The sequence below is a fragment of the Trachemys scripta genome, chromosome 9, assembly GCF_013100865.1.
Source record: "Trachemys scripta elegans isolate TJP31775 chromosome 9, CAS_Tse_1.0, whole genome shotgun sequence".
Classification (NCBI taxonomy): domain Eukaryota; kingdom Metazoa; phylum Chordata; order Testudines; family Emydidae; genus Trachemys; species Trachemys scripta.
The window spans coordinates 51,054,002-51,071,182 of NC_048306.1; the positions used below are offsets into that span (position 1 = coordinate 51,054,002).

The 17,181-nt window shown below is 47.5% G+C and overlaps 1 protein-coding gene across 1 annotated transcript; it reads left to right on the forward strand.

Moving 5' to 3' along the window:
- Positions 1-13,690: 13,690 nt before the first annotated feature.
- LOC117883186 lies at positions 13,691-16,932 on the forward strand. The gene is made up of 2 exons (XM_034782272.1): positions 13,691-14,399; positions 15,975-16,932. Exons 1-2 carry the CDS (start codon positions 13,712-13,714, stop codon positions 16,055-16,057), a joined length of 771 nt encoding a protein of 256 aa, XP_034638163.1. The 5' UTR covers positions 13,691-13,711; the 3' UTR covers positions 16,058-16,932.
- Positions 16,933-17,181: the final 249 nt, after the last annotated feature.

Below are 17,181 nucleotides of genomic sequence, written 5' to 3' on the forward strand. Positions count from 1 at the left end.
CAAATAATATACATGTACATTGAATTATCCAAATGTATAATGTGCCAAGTCTCATTTAAAGTCAAAGAAAAGGTTGCCTTTGATTTCAGTGGAAGTCAGAGTGGGCTCTAAAATAGCAACACAAATAAGGGGCAGGTTGATGGTCTTGGAGAATTGTTTTATTTTATGGCACATAGGCAGGAATTGGGTGTTTCTGTTTATATTTTTTGTCAATTTCTACATTTAATGACTATGCAAAGGTAATGAAAATTAGGGGTGCTCAGTCATCAGCTCTCGGGGGTCTCATGTGGGTGCCAGAGGGTTCCATTCTGTCTCCCCTCTGCTCTCTCTCTAAATAAGCCTGCTGATAGGATTAGCACTCAGATATAGGTTGCATTAACTTTGGCACACTGATGATATCCAGATATGTGGCCAACTAGTCCGTTTCTGCCAGTGGAATGGATAACCCATGTCTCCTGGAGGATCGGGCTTCCTTTGCTGGCTGAAGCTGAAACCAGATAAGGCGGGACGATGTTGGTACGCTGGGGGAAGCAGCCATGAGAAGTGATGAGAATTATATCTGCAGCCCTTATGGAGGGAGAGTGCCTGGCGTTCGTGATTCAGGATTATGGAAGAGAAGTTTTGCTGGACCCGAGGCTGCTTCTGGCGGCTGAGGCCAGGAAAGCACCTTTTCATCTGCTTTTGAGGAGGCCGAGAGATTTTCTCTCTGATGCGGACCTTGCTGCATTTACCCAGGTCTTTGTCACCTCAGCACTGGGCTACTCTAACTTACTTCTTAAGACCACTCCGCAAGTGAAGCTAGCATAGAATGCTTAAGAATGGAGCTTCACTCTGTGAGCACACAACACTGGTTCTCCATGAGCCACATTGGCTATCTGTGACTTACTAGATGGATGCCAAGGCATCACAGTTTGAATAGGAGTCAGCAGTATGATGCTGCGGTGAAAATGGTGGGTGTCATTCTGGGATGTTCCACTCTTCTCAGCACTGCTGGGGCTTCAGCTGGAGTACTTTGTCCAGATTTGGGCACCCCATTAAAAAAAGACATGGAAAAAACTGAAGAGAGTCCAGATGACAGCAACAAAACTGATAAGAGATTTAGCAAACCTCAACTATGAGGAAAGGTTGGAAGAACTGGGCTTGTTTGGTCTAGAAAAGAGAAGGCAGAGAGAGGAATCTGCGAATAATCTTCAAATATGAAAAGAGTTGTTCTGAAGATGTCAGGGGTTAATTGCTCTCCAGATCCACTGAGGGTAGGACAAGACACAACTGAACATAAGAACAGCCATACTGGGTCAGACCAAAGGTTCATCTAGCCCAGTATCCTGTCTTTTGACAGTGGCCAATGCCAAGTGCTTCAGAGGGAATGAACAGAACAGGTAATCATCAAGTGATTCATCCCCTGTTGCCTATTCCCAGCTTCTGGCAAACACAGGCTATGGACACCTTCCCTGCCCATCCTGGCTAATTTCCATTGATGGGCCTATCCTACATGAAATTATCTAGTTCCTTTTTGAACTCTGTTATAGTCTTGGCCTTCACAACATCCTCTGGCAAGGAGTTCCACAGGTTGTGTGGAGAAATGCTTTCTTTTGTTTCTTTTAAATCTGCTATTAATTTCATTTGGTGCCCCATAGTTCTTGTGTTATAAGAAGGAGTAAATAACACTTCCTCATTTACTTTCTCCACACTAGTCATGATTTTATAGACCTCTATCATATCGCCCCTTAGTCGTCGCTTTTCCAAGATGAAAAGTCCCAGTCTTATTAATCTCTCCTCATATGGAAGCTGTTCCATACCCCTAATCATTTTTGTTCCCCTTTTTTGTACCTTTTCCAATTCCAATATATCTTTTTTTGAGATGGGGCAACCACATCTGCACGAAGTATTCAAGGCATACCATGGATTTATATAGAGGCAATGTGATATTTTCTGTCTGATTAGCTATCCCTTTCCTAATGATTCCCAACACTCTCTTAGATTTTTGACTGCTGCTGCACATTGAGTGGATATTTTCAGAGAATTATCCATAATGACTCTTTCTTGAGTGGTAGCAGCTAATTTAGACCCCATCACTTTATATATATAGTTGGGATTATGTTTTCCAATGTGCATTACTTTGCATTTATCAGCACTGAATTTCACCTAACATTTTGTTGCCCAGTCACTCAGTTTTTTGAGAGCCCTTTGTAACTCTTGGCAGTCTGCCTGGGACTTAACTATCTTGAGTAGTTTTGTATTATCTGCAAATTTTGCCACCTCACTGTTTACCCCTTTTTCCAGATCATTTATGAATATGTTGAATAGGACTGATCCCAGTACAGACCCCTGGGGGACACCACTATTTACCTCTCTCCATTCTGAAAACTGACCATTTATTCCTACCCTTTGTTTCCTATCTTTTAACTAGTTACCAGTCCATGAGAGGACTTTCCCTTTTATTCCATGACTGCTTACTTTGCTTAAGAGCCTTTGGTGAGGGACCTTGTCAAAGGCTTTCTGGAAAATCTAAGTACACTATATCCACTGTATCCCCCTTGTCCACATGCTTGTTGACCCCCTCCACATGCTTGTTGACCCCCTCAAAGAATTCTAGTAGATTGGTGAGGCACGATTTCCCTTTACAAAAACCATGTGGACTCTTCCCCAACAAATTATGTTCATCTATGTGTCTGACAATTTTGTTCTTTACTATAGTTTCAACCAGTTTGCCTTGTACCAAAGTTAGGCTTATTGGCCTGTAATTGCCAGGATCGCCTCTGGAGCCTTGTTTAAAAATTGGTGTGACATTAGCTATCACCCAGTCATCTGATCCTGGTGACTTACTACTGTTTAGTTTATCAAGTTGTTCCAAAACCTCCTTTAATGACACCTCAATCTGGGACAGTTCCTCAGATTTGTCACCTAAAAAGAATGGCTTGTGTTTGGCAATCTCCCTCACATCCTCAGCCGTGAAGACCGATGCAAAGAATTAATTTAGTTTCTTCACAATGGCCTTATTGTCCTCAAGTGCTCCTTTAGCATCTCGATCCTCCAGTGGCCCCACTGGTTGCTTAGCAGGCTTTCTGCTTCTGATGTACTTAAACATTTTTTTGCTGTTACTTTTTGAGTCTTTGGCTAGCTGTTCTTCAAATTTTTTTTGGCTTTCCTAATTATATTTTTACACGTCACTGGCCAGAGTTTATGCTCCTTTCTATTTTCCTCAATAGGATTTAACTTCCACTTTTTAAAGGATGCCTTTTTGCTTCTCACTGCTTCTTTTATTTTGTTGTTTAGACATGGTGGCACTTTTTTGATCCTCTTACTATGTTTTTTAATTTTTAAATTTTTAATTTAAAAATTTTAATTGGCTTAGTTTGCAGCAGGAGAGATTCATTTTGGCTATCAGGATAACCTGTCTAACTGTGGGACTAGTTGAGTTCTAGAGCAAGTTGCCTGGGGTGTATGTGGAGTACTCGTTACTGGAGGTTTTTGAGAGCAGGTTGGACAGGCACCTGTGGTGAATTGTCTGGGTGTTCTTGGTCCTGCCTCAGTGCTGTGGGAATTCCTGGATGGCCTCTGGAGGTCACTTCCCACCTACATTTCTATGATTCTGTGTTGGTTTTAACCTTGAAGGCCCTAAGTGGTCTGAGATTTGGTTACCCAAGTGCTTCCAATTGCATGCTGCCCTGTGGAAGCGCTTGATAATATAATGGGAGGGAATGGCTAGCAGGGTGTTTTCCACAATGGCACCTCAGTACTGGAATGCGCTTCCTCACCTTGGTTTGTGGGGAGGGGAGTGGCGCACCCACTAACCTCTTAGACACAGTGCCAGGCCCATCTCGACGCATTCAGGGAGCAGGGGGTCAGAGGAGTTTATACAGGTTAGTGGGGCATCTGCTGGTGATCATGTTTGAACTGCATTAGGGTGAAGAGTCTGTTGTGTTAGGACGGAAGTTGTACGCATTGTGAGGGAGCCCAGGGAAGGAGTAATTAACAGCTGTATCAGCTGGAATAAATACACAGTGTGCTGTCCTCTGTTAGATGGTGCAGAGAGAGGAGAAGCATGGAAATCCCATGGGCTGAGTGTTGGAAGGGAGGGCGTCATGCAGAGAAGAGTGCACCATGGCGTGTCCCTGTGACACTGCATCACTGCAACAGCCCCTCCATGCCAACTGCTGTGCCTGACATGGGAGGAAAAGGAAGGTTTCTCTCTGCGATACCAAAGTACCAGCAGATATAATTGTAACCCACACCCACACAGTGTGGCGCTGTCCCCATCTACTGGTGTCTGGACCACAGTCAACTGTTGAAGAGCCTGCTGCAGCCTTGACTGAGGGACCAGAGCACAGGCTGCCTGCTCACAGCTCCGGAGGGTAGAATGTGGCATAACAGCAGCTCTTCAAAAGGTGCTCAGCTTTCAAGGCGAGTTAGGGGCAATGGAACGGTGTAGGGGCTAAGGCGCTGACTCAGGCTCAGAAGGTCTGTCCTGACTCTTCTCCACTCTTCTTGGGTCATCTTGAGCAACGCACTTAATTGCCCTGTGCCTCAACATTCCCATTAGTTAAATGAAAATAATAATCCATCGTTTCTCCCCCTCCGCATGGCTGTCTTGTCTACTCAGACTCTAAGCTCTCTGGAGCAGGGACTGTCTTGCACTGTGTTGGCACAGCACCTAGTGCAATGGGGCCCTGATCTTCCAGGTGCTACTGTATACAGATACTAAAGTAGTACACAAGAAGGAGCCTGTGTGTGCACTGCAGCTAGGAGCCTTTTTAAATCCATGCTGCCATTTATTCTGCCTATTCATTTAATGATGTCCCCAGGTCCAATGTTATCTCTAATTTTTTACATCCATGTGCAGAATTAATTTTGTTATGTGCACCGATATGGAAGGGATGTGTGGCAGGGGTGGAGCCGAGGGGTTCGGAGTATGGGAGGGGGCTCAGGGTTGGGTGTGGGGGGCTCCAGTAGGGGGTGCAGGCTGTGAGGTGGGGTGGAAGGATGAGGGGTTTGGGGTACAGGCTGCCCTGGGGCTGCAGCTGGGAGACACTCATCTATCTTGTTCATCAGCAATGAAGGGGACAAAGACAGTGCAATAGACTGAGTAAACACATTGATGCTGTGACGGAAGCACTTTGAGGCCCTAGCTGTGATCAGGGCCCCAGTGTGCTAGAAGCTGTGCATACATACAGTAAGAGACACTCATAGCTCTGAAGTGCTTACAATCGACGTAGGTAAAGCAAGCAAAGGTAAAGTGGCATGGTTAAGGTCACCCAACAGCTGAGTGGCAGGGCCAGGAATCAAACCTGGGTCTCCTGATTCATACTCAGTTGCCCCCTGCACTAGGTCCCGCCACCTCTGTCTGACAGGGCGCTTTGTCAGCATGCCTGGACACCGCCAGAGTTCTTTAAATGTAAGCAGAGTCAGGATGAGCTCTACCCTGACATCTGGTGGTGAATTATGGTGAGTGTGGAAAAGAACTCCAGGGGCTGATCTTGTTTGCATAGGCGCACCCACTCGCCTGGTATGAAACAACAGCAACTCAAAGTGGTTACTTTGGCTGGTGTGGGATCCCCAGTTTTCTCTGTTATTGGGGCAGGAAGAATAAAGTTTTGTTACCCTGATTCTGTGAATCAAGGCCAGTGGAACTGTTGTATGACAGAAGGACTGAGTGAGTCCTTCACCATTACCTAAGTAGCACTTGCTTGACAAGGGGCATGGGTTACAAAACCCAGTGAATGGAGTGGGTGGTAGTATTTGTATCTGATGGCATGGACCCTCTCTTAGGGTTTGCAGCATCAATTGTACTACCTCCTCTCTCCACTGTTGAATGTCAGAGCTAACTTTGATTCCATTAGGAGTCTAGTTACATGCTGCTAAGCTGAATTCACTTTGGGCCAATGGTGCACTAGCACTGGGGCTCCCCTACTATGAGCTGAAATTGGTAAGAGCTGAAATCACAAAAGAGCTGAAGTTATTAAGAGCTGAGATCACTGAGTGCTGTGTTAACTAGTGGGGGAGCCTGAAGCTATATTGCTAAGCAGCTGGCGGTGCAATTTGTGGGGACGACAGGAGGAGCAGTGAGTGGCGCGGAGCCTTGCGGGGCTGGTTGGAGCGGCCCAAGGAACGGCGAGCGGAGCTGTTTGCGAGGACGGCTGGAGCAACTCACAGGTCGGTGAGCGGAGTGGAGCAGCTTGTAGAGCGAAGCAGTTTGTGGGACGGCAGGAAGTGGATTGGCTCGTGGTGAAGGCTGTGACGGAACTCCATGGACGGCTAGCCGGCCTCGGATCACGTAAGGTGCCCCTTAACACCCTGCGTGCCCCCCTCTTTACTCTGAGGCTGCACTGACCAGGGACAGAGACTTTGGGGTCTGTTGGACTTTTGGGACTTTGGGTGGTTGCTGGACCCAAGAGACTTTGGGGGTGTTGGACTTTGGGGACTCTGGGTGATTTTTGGGTTGCTGGATTCAAGAACCAAAGGGAAAGGACACAGCCCAATTTGCTGGGGTGGGTTTTTTGCTCATGGTTTGTGTTATGAATCCTGTTTGTGGTGTTTTTCCAATTTAATGCTGATGTCGTTTAACTCGTTTTATTAAACATTTTCTGTTACACTCAGACTCCGTGCTTGCGAGAGGGGAAGTATTGCCTCTTAGAGGCACCCAGGGGGTGATATGTAATTGTCCCAGGTCACTGGGTGGGGGCTCGAGCCGGTTTTGCATTGCATTATTGAAATGGAACCCCTAGATACAGAACCCGGCCCTTGTTGCTGCCAACTTAGATGGGCAGAAGGGTTACATAAGCAAGAGATTCTCATTTATGGAGTCAACAGCTTCGAACAGGCTTGGCATATTAATTATTAATTACGTCGGGAAAGCGCCCTGCATTCGATCAGTAGTTAATAGCCCCATCTCCACCTCCTCATGGACGCACTGCCGCTGTCAGATGCCTCACTCTGGTTAAGACCCCAGTGTTAGAATTAGGCCCAGAAACTATTTTCCAGATGAGTGGCTTTTAATGGGCTCTCCAGACGTGTCCGCTGCATCCCGTGAGTGACTAGATATGAGGAGAGGAGAGACGCCGAGATTGATTCGTGCTGTAAGAAGTGTTACGAGTTTTAAATAACCAGGGCTTGGTGCAGCTACAGCTGCTATAAAGCCCCATTGAGTTTATAGCCCATATTCCAGAAGTGCATGTTAATTACTCACAAAGCCAACGCGAAGGGCCTAGTCTGTAAACCAGACACTCGCTCTGTTTGCAGAGATGATCAGAGCAGCCGCATCTCGAAAGACACAGCCCCAGTGCTTTTTGTGGCTAACTGATTTAAATATGGGCCCTGGGCCATTGTTCCGCCCACTTTTCCATGCCTTGCCACCTCCAGGCTGGATGAATTCATTGCCCTAGTCTAGCTGGGACAGCACCTTCCACCCATCCAGACACTGCAGTTGGCCCAGAACCTTGCGCCCTGCTTTATTACGTGGCGTTTCACGCAGGGAGCGCATTGCTCTGGTGTTGTGACACGCACTGGCTGCCTGGAGCGGGGCAGGGTCAAGTGTTGCTTTTATAAAACCATAAGTGCTTTGGGTGCTGGTTTGCTCTGAGACCCCCGCGGCCCCTGTGTGACGCAGCCACTGTGGAGATCTGCTAGCCCCGTGTGGTGCAATCAGGAGGGGTTGGGAGAGCAGGGGCTCCATGGAAGGGTTTCTTGGTGCTGGATAACACTTACCTGCTCTTCTGGACTCTCCAGAGCTCCTGGTGGCTTCCCAGGCACTACGTTTGCGCCACAGCTCAGAGAGAGCCGAGAAGCGATGCGCACCCGTCTTCTCAAGCTCACTGGGGATGGCGGTGGTGAGGGGATGCTGTTGGGGAAGACTTGGAGCCATATGCTCACCTGGCGTAAATCAGTGTAATGTGACGTTGGCACCGATTTACACCAGCTGCAGATCTGGCCTGGTGCCTTATATTGCTGTGCCATAAAGCACCAAGGGGATGTAATAGGCACACTAAAATAGTGAATGAATCAACAGTGGGGCATATTGTCTCTCCTCACCACCTAGCAAGCTGTGGATTTCCTGTCTGTAGCTTTTCCTCTCTTCTCTTCATTCTACCCCTCTCTTTCTCTGCCTACTCCAGGACTGCCCATTCCAGTCCGCTCTCTGCTCTTTTGTAGCGCCTTAGCTGGGCCATGGAGTGAGTGTCAAATGGGCCATAGCAGAGGAGAGCGGATCTGCAGGCTTGGGCCAAGCAAAAGGCAATTCCTCTCTACTGACTGTAAAAGTGGGAGTAGGTTGTGCATTCACAAGTCTCAGGGTATGTGGATCAAAGTCGGCTGGGCGCCCAGACCAATCAGTCTTCTCTTGCTTCCCCCAACCAGTGGGCTTCTTCTTTGAAATTACAGTTTGGACACCAAATGCTCCTTCTAGTGCTCTAACATGCTCAAGTGCAGGGCTGCAAGGAAAACTCCGAGCACGCTCTTCTTGACGGAGGAATATTGTGATCCTTTTACAGCAGACTTGTTTCCAAACACCTCACCCACTTAGCCCGTGTGATGTATTAAATAGCCTGTAACACTTAATTCCTTCCAAATAAAAGCAACCATTTCTTAATTGGAATCTGACAAAACCAAACACCTTCCCATCCTGGGGAACTTGGTTTTTGAATTCTGCACCACAACAGAGCCAGAAAACAGCTACATCAGGCAGACAGTGTCGCTTGGAGCCTCACAGCTGGGTGATTTCAGCTCCCCCAAATCAGGGGGTTAAGGCTGAAATGCTGACATATCTGTGGCAGTAGCGGGCAACACGCTAATAATTTATTTTTAATGCCATGCTGTCTTTAACTGTGCAATTTCCTCCAGGGTGTTTGCTTTGAGATTGCGAGATAATTACATCTCAGAAACCAGGCTAATTACAGTTAACAGCCTGCAAACTGAAGGCACCTATTTTTTCTGCTCTTTTTTCCACCAGAATTCTTCACAATTGCCTGTTAAAATGTGACCATCAATTAGGAAACCAATTCGGCGGAAGCGATACACGTCTGTGACCCCCCTTCTCCCATTGATGTGCATTGGGTGGGGAAGTGAAAACCCCTGCTGGGATGGAAATGAGGAACTGAATAATGGCGAGGTCATTACTCATGCAAATAGCAAGAGAGCCATTTTTGGGGACTGAACGCTTTTTTATGGCGGTTGACCTGTGAGACATTGACTTCTGTGATCTGCACACTGCTGCCCTCTGTTGGATGCAATATGCTGGGCCTACCTACATGCGTGCAGGCTCCTTGCACTCCCTCAATGTAGAAGAGCATTCCCTTTAGAAGATTGCGTAGAGCCCTGTGTTTTTTGAACCCAGTCCCATAAGTTCTATTTTCAGTGCTGCATGTATATACAACTAGCCGGTAACCATGTTTTCTGCCTACTGTGTTTTCATACTAACTTCAATCCAGCCTCTTCATTATCACCTGCAATGACTTGCAAGGGACAATGAATGTCTCCCAGGTGACTAATGACCTGTCTACTCCCACACCTCAGGTAGTTAGACATGGGAGAGGGGCTGGGTTTCACTCCCAGCTCTGCCATTTTCCTAGGGAAAGTCACAAGTTCTCTCTGTGTTGTCTGTTTTGACTGTAAGCTCTTCTGGGCAGGGCCTCTCTCTTACTGTATGTGTATAGTGCTGGTACAACAGGGCCCTGAACTTGACTGAGAATTATAGGTGCTACTAATACTTAGCTTTTTCAGGCAAGTATTATATCTTAAGGCTTATCTATTGTGTAGCACCTAGTTCAGTGTTGTTTCGCCGCTACGGAAACGATCACCGTAATTAAGGGGCAAGAACTGAACCTGCAAATAACTGTGGATGCAAAAGCTGTGGCTGTGACAAGGGATGCCTGTTTGGAACAATCTTCCCCAGTATGTGGGCAGGGATTTCTACAGGCCAGCAAAAGAGCAAATCAAACTCTGGCTCCGTGTTGCGACTTGATTCCCTGGGGGTGGACGCTCTTTGGGAAGTGATCTGTGGTGGCAGGAATGGAGCTGGCAGTCCTTGCAATGGCTGCAGGTGGCGGAGCAGCTCGGATACCCTGGAAAAGGCAGAAAGGGATTAATGAGACTAGAGAAGGCAGGAAGGCTTCCTGCAATGGGACGAGGAAAGAGTGAGACACATAGAATCATAGAATATCAGGGTTGGAAGGGACCTCAGGTGGTCATCTAGTCCAACCCCCTGCTCAAAGCAGGACCAATCCCCAACTAAATCATCCCAGCCAGGGCTTTGTCAAGCCTGACCATAAAAACCTCTAAGGAAGGAGATTCCACCACCTCCCTAGATAATCCATCCCAGTGCTTCACCACCCTCCTAGTGAAAAAGATTTTCCTAATATCCAACCTAGACCACCCCCACTGCAACTTGTTCTTGTCCTTGTTCTGTGGCTCTTCCTCTTCCTCTCCCACCCCCTACCCCATGTCTGACCCCACTGCAATTCAGACACCTAGTCAAGGACTATACAAGTGTTTCCCAACCAAGGAAAGCACTGGGCTATTCAAGAGGCAGAGGAAGAGGAAAGGATTATTATGGGATCCCAGATACCTTATCCTCTCCCACATCCACCATGCAAACATGCTGCAAAGCATCTACAGGCAAAGCAGCAAATTGATCCTTCAAAGCCACCCAGCTTCACCCGCAGCTTCCCACAGCATGGTCAGAGGGCACACAACACTTAACACAGCCACAGAGGCCACAAGCTTTTCAACAGATTCCCCACTGCAGTCCTGGGATGCATAAACAGGGGAATCTTGAATAGGAGGCGAGAGGTTGTTTTGCCTTCTGTAGTTGGCACTGGAGCAACTGCTGCTGGAATCTTGTGCCCAGTTCTGGTGCCCTCAATTCAAAAAGGATGTTGATAAATTGGAGAGGGGTCAGAGAAGAGCTACGGGAATGATTAAAGGAGTAGAAAACCTGCCTTAGAGTGACAGACTCATGGAACTCAGTCTATTTAGCTTCACTAAGATAAGGTTAAGGGGTGACTTGATCACAGTCTAAGTATCTACACAGGGAGCAAATATTTAATAATCACAGACCCATGGGGTTAGAAGGGACCACAGAGGTCACCCAGGCTAATCCCCAGCCATGATGCAGGGTTTGTTGTGTCTAAACCATCCAAGACAGCTGGCTATCCCAGCCTCCTTTTGAAAATCTCCAGTGAAGGAGATGGGCTCTTTGATCTAGCAGAGAAAAGTGTAACATGATGCAATGACTGGAAGTTAGCTAGACAAATTCAGACTGGAAATAAGGCGTACATTTTTAGCATGGAGGGTAATTAACCACTGGAACAACTTACCAAGGGTTGTGAAATTTTCTCCATCACTGACCATTTTTATATCTAGATTGGATGTGTTTGTAAAAATTCTGCTCTAGGAGCTATTTTGGGGCAGTTCTCGGGCCAGGAAGTCAGACTAGATGATCAAGATGGCCCCTTCTGCCCTTGGAATTTATGAATCTATGTGTGGAGCTTATCCACCCCTTGTCCTACTTCTCTTGCCTGTGGCCCAACTCCCACATGCAGATCTCTAGAGGGCCCTCTGTTGGGTCAGGAGACTGAGGGTTACGACTGGCAGCTGCCCTCCTAGGATTATTTCTGCTAGCATCAGATGACACTGGAGCCCATGCACTTATGCGGGGATAGACCGAAATGTCCCATCAAGGTCCTCTCCATCAGCTCCACTCCCGTTTAGAAAAAAGTAGTAAACTGCCAAGGGAAGATACATAAGAGAGATTTCAAAACCATCTAAGGATGTTTATTTCCATTAGAAAAGCCATGGGCACTGGTGGTCCAAATCCCCAAAACAGCTTTATCCCCATCCTAAACTAATGATGGGGAGTAAAAGAAGCTGGGTCACATTCATCCTTGGTGCAGCCAGCCTGACAGCTGAATAGTAACTACAATGAGGGATTCGGCCCCACACTCCTGTACAAATATTCTGAGGGTTTAAATGATGCTTCCCCTCAGGACAGGGGTGAATTTCTCCTGCTCTGTATCAGAACATACTTGCAGGGCCCCTTTAAGAATGACAAATAAAACCTTCACTGAAAGGCACAAAGGTTCATTTTCTAACAGCTTTAGATCTTATCTGACAGCATACACCTACCCTCATTCTTTCTGTTTTTACAAGATCTGTGAGGTTTGTTTATAATCCTTGCATTCTTGAAGAATATATTTTTCTTCGGGGACTCTGGATCAGGGACTAATTTAATTAGTTTTTTTTTTTAAATGATCAAGCCAATAGTTATAAATTGTTAACAAGTTCTGGTGGAAATTGGCTCCCTGGAGACTTTGTTATACTGAATAAAATAACATTAGGACAGAATTAGCACAGCTTATTGAGTGGCTGTGTCTTCAATAGGACTGCAAATTGGTATATTTCAATAGGAAAAAAATGACATCAAAAATTCCCAACCAAGTCCAGTGCTTTCGTGGGGGCGGTTCAGATCCACACCATGCCCAACACCAGGCTGCAGCTTCCTGCCACGAGAGAGCCTAACTGAGATAGAAAACAAAGCTATCAAACCGTGCACTATGACTGAACCTACAATACCATCCCATGTGGCCTTCTCCTCAGGTCAGCCACAGCCACCAGAAAGGATCATTCAGAAGCTTTCCCCAGACCGTTTGTCCAACAAACTTTACACTGCTTTGTGCTTTTCAGGAAAAGTGAAAATGGGCTCCGTGTTAAACGTGTTCACTTATAAAGAAAAGATGGGGGGGGGGGAGAAGGGAACAACTCCCGAAAGCTGGATAGACTGACGTGAGAGCTATTATCTGTAAGAGATGAGGAAGGAAAACAGAGCCTGTGGGGCAGTGTTACTTTGACTGAAGTCTGTGCACTGCAGAGCCTAGGTTCGACCACAGGGCAGAGAATCCTTACCCTAGGGTTAAAATGCAGTGTAGATGCTCGAGCCCAGGGTTCCCTGACATGGGTCAGTTGACTCGAGTCCCACTAACCCTAGGCTTACATTGCTGTGTAGATATACCCCGAGTGGCTGGGAAGGGCACAGAAGGTCTGAGTTCCTGGTTCACCAGCAGGTGTAGAAGCACCAGACGCAACTGAGTTTGTTTACAGCAAAAAATACCTTGGCTTGACTCCTACACACTTGGTTCCTTTTATGTGGAGCGGTGCTATCAAATAGCAGGAAGGGGAGTGCTGCGGCAAGGAAAAGAAGGAAACTACCTTTCTAGTCATGTTATCTGATGATGGGGACAGTGATTGATCCCTGAGGCTGGCTGAAGATCAACTAGAGATCCTGCATGATGGAAACAGAGGCCTTCTGTTTCCTGATCTAAGCCCCATCACACAAAACAGATGCAGTAAAGTCCTAGCTGAGACCAGGAAATCTTTTGTGTGTGAGGTTGTGGAAGCAGCAGTCCTTTTCCTTGCCAGGCTGAGGAGCTGATACAAAGAGAAAACGTACATCTGTGGATGAGGAGGGACCTGCCTTTGTAAAAAGTCTCTTGCATGAAGTGCAATCTAAAAGGCCTGGACTGGATCCAAACCCTGGTGATAAGGAACACTGCCATGGGAATTGAAAAGCAGGAAATCCAGCCTGCTGACATATTTTCCTTAATACCCATAAAGCCCCAAAGTCTGGAGTTTATAAAGGCTGGATTATAACGGCTCTGCCTTGTCTTCCCTCCTTCCTGTAAGGGTGGAGGGATATATGATGACCATCTAAGTAACATAATGCATGTGTGGGACGGCATACATTCTCTTTGCAATAAAGCACCTAGCAGGCCTGGTTCTCCATTGCCTTGCTCCCTGCATTAGTCATCTACATCCATCCCAAGTGAATGTGAAATGCTACTTGAAGAGACTGGTCGCATTTGACACACACTTTGCACAGGTGCAAATGGTGAGGCAAGGCAGCAGCAAATTGGACCTTTTCTTTGCAATTGATCTGTGTGCCAGCGAGTATGTATCCGTTTCACTTCAGCTGACTGTAATGAGGCAGTGTGGCTCCCTGCCGCCCCGGAGGCCAGAGTGGGCAGAGCTAGGGAGCTCAGAGCCTGCCCCTCAGAGGGTCAGGCGGCGACCCGGAAGTATAAAGGCTCGCCCTCAAAGCTCAGTAAGACCCGAACCGCCGGAGAGGCCAGACGCCTCCAGTCTAGCTTGTGACTGGGAAAACTCCACGGCCCAAGGCAGCCGCCAGGACTGGCCGGGCCTGCCCTGCGCTTGCTACTCGGAGGAGGTGCCGGACTTACCCTGTGCTCGCTACCTAGAGGAGTTGCCAGACCTGTCCTGCGCTCGCTACCGGGAGGAGTTGCCGGACCTACCCTGCGCTCGCTACCCAGAGAAGTTGCTGAGCCTGCTGCTCGCCCACTACCCAGAGGAACCTATGGTGCTGCCCCCCCCCAGAGGACAACACCCTGACCCAGGTACTACCCGAGGGGGAATCTGGAAGTAGCCCGGGGGCAGCCGACCCTAGTCTGGCTGCAGCCCTGCCAGAGTCCATGTCAGTGTGTTGTGGCCAGGATCCCCACTGACAGCAGTGGGTCTTCTGCTGCTGGTAGGGCCCCAGGCTGGGACGCAGTGGAGTGGGAGGGCCTGCATCCCCCCTGCCACCCAACTTGTGGGTGGCAGTCTCCCCCTCTCCCAGGCCTGAGGAGGCTTGGGCCTATTGCTATTGCTCAGCCCCACCTGAGGGCCTGAGCCCTGACCCATTGTTGCCCCGCCCTGAGCCAGGGCCTGGGCTCCCTACTGTCTGTACTATTGTTGCTCAGCCCTACCTGAGGGCCTGAGTCCTGACTCTGCATTGCCCCGCCCTGACCTAGGGCCTGGGCTTGACACTATTTGTACTGTTGTTGCTCAGCCCTGACTGCGGGCCTGAGTCCATGACTCATTGTTGCCCACCCTGACTTGGGGCCTGGGCTTACCGTGTTTATTTCAGTTGCTGCAAGGGCTGCCGAGGGAGACCCCCGCGGACAGACTAAATCCCCCGAACAATAACTGTATGTAGTGAGCTGGTGTGGCTCCCCGACTCCCTGGAGAGGGTCGAGTCCCGGTTAACCCTTGTACATGAACCATTTGCAAGTTGCTTCCTGCATACAGCACATGGTAGTTATAAGGGTGGAAAATGAATGATAGCTTACCCCTGTACAGAATAGTCCCACACATAAACTTGCTTTGCTAACTGTGATGCTAGCTGCAATTCAGAAGATATACCCTTGCATCTCTTGCTATAAACATCATCGCAGACCTCAGCAACTAGGGAAGTCACAAGCTAAGATTGCGTCAATATTTCTCACACCAGCTTTAGAAAACTGCCAGAGTGGATCAGACCTGCAGTCCACCTTGTCCAGTATCTTGTCTCTGGAAGTGACCATCACCAGCTGTTTCAGAGGAAGATGTGAGAACCCACAGTAGCAGCTTTGGGATAATCTGTCCCCCATTATTAGGTTTCATCCTGATTTCTAATAGAGACTGACCTAAGTCCCGAAGCACAAAGTTTAATATCCCTTCCAAACTTATCATAGCATTAACTATTAAGAATATAAGAATGGCCATACTGGGTCAGACTAATGGTCCATCTAGCCCAGTTAACTGTTATAACACTGCCCAGTCTTGTTATCCACATAAATATCCGGTCCCCTTTTTTAGCCATGCTAAATTTTTGACCTCAATAAATTCCGGTGTCGGGGAGTTCCACAGTCCAAGTATGCATTGTGTGAAAAAGCATTTCCTTTTATCCATTTTGTAAGATGCAGTATCTGTATCCTTTTGGATGTACAAAACAATTCACACTGACCAAATCCAAACAACAGATACGCTGCCCCTTGGACAAAGCAGTAACAGATAAAGGGAATTGTAATCCCCCTCCCCTAGATTACTGGGAGGACAGACTTGACTGCGAATATGATGTCAAGCCAAACATTCCACAAGTTCTTGGAAGAAAAGAAGGGATTTCTCCTCTCTTTGAGTAGTGCTGCTGTTTTGTTTTCTTTCTTCTCCAGGCAGCTGTACACATATTAACATACTGCTGGCCCCTGTGATGTATTCTGAATATGAAATGAAGCGCAAAGCAAGCGAACACTGAAAAGGGTCTGGGAGCCAACTTTCCCAGTGGCACACGGTGATTTCTCTGGTAGCCAGGACCTCAGCCATGTGGTGGTTTAGAGATATGCGCTGACACCTTGAATTGCCTCCAGGAGCCTGCAAGATCTACTCTACAGAGAACTGCTATCAGGTCCCTTCAGCTAGCAGCGACACAGAAACGGGCAGCTGCATTCTGCACTAGCTCCAGGGTTGGGATGGTTTTCAGAGAGCCCATTGCTATGTTGCTGTCTGGCGGCTGCCAACAGTCATGGAAAGGACCACACACGCAGAAGAGATGGTCACAAGTAAGACCGTGGCGAGCTGGCAGGAATGAGAGGAGGCCAGTTTAATGTCAGGGGTGTTTAGGTTAAGTTGACTCCTGCCTTCTCTGGGGTGGAGGGTAGAGGGCATTTAAATATGGTGGTGGGCAGGGGGCTAGGGAGGCAATGGGGCCATGTTTTCAGGTGCCTCAGATTCAGAGGCACTGAAAATCAGGCTTCTTTAAGGTGTCTCCAGTACAGCAGCCAAAATCACTGGGCATTTGAAAATTGAGGCCAAGGTCAGGCTAGAGGAGAAATTCTGTCCAGAGTGGCATCTATTCCACGGGTCTGGCAGCTGCCATGGGGTGCTGTGCCAGCTGGACCCAATTCTGACCCACTTTTGTCGTGTGTGCATGTGTCTATTCCTCTTTTCTTTCCCCTCAGCTTGTCAAACTCAGGCCCAGCAAAGCAACAAATCCATCTTTTCAGAGATCAATTACTGTGTCTGGCTGCAAAGCCTGGAAATCCAATTAACTCTAAAATAAATATAAGAAAATGAAAAATATACTGAGGGGAGGGCATAAATCACCTCAAAAATGTTCCAAACATTAAAATAAACAAGGAGGAATTTCAACTTCATTTGTGTGTGTGTGTGGTTTTTTTGTTTTGTTTTTTTTTTAAACCTCTGTCATTGATTTATTTTATTGCTTTGGTATCATTCCCATTTTGTCTTTGCTCAGTTTCAAAATCACTTGATCTGTTTGGACTGGAGCTTTTGCTTCTCATTCCACCTGGCAGGAGAGTTTGCAGTGGCAGTAGTCTACCTCCTTTAATCTTCATGGATGCGCACATCCCCTTTGTGGAA

Excerpts from the sequence above, each read along its gene's own strand:
- LOC117883186 (XM_034782272.1), top strand. The coding sequence starts at position 13,712 with ATGTGTGGGACGGCATACATTCTCTTTGCAATAAAGCACCTAGCAGGC. Across the intron at positions 14,400-15,974 it reads AGGACAACACCCTGACCCAG|GCAGCTGTACACATATTAAC; the intron begins GTACTACCCGAG and ends TTTCTTCTCCAG.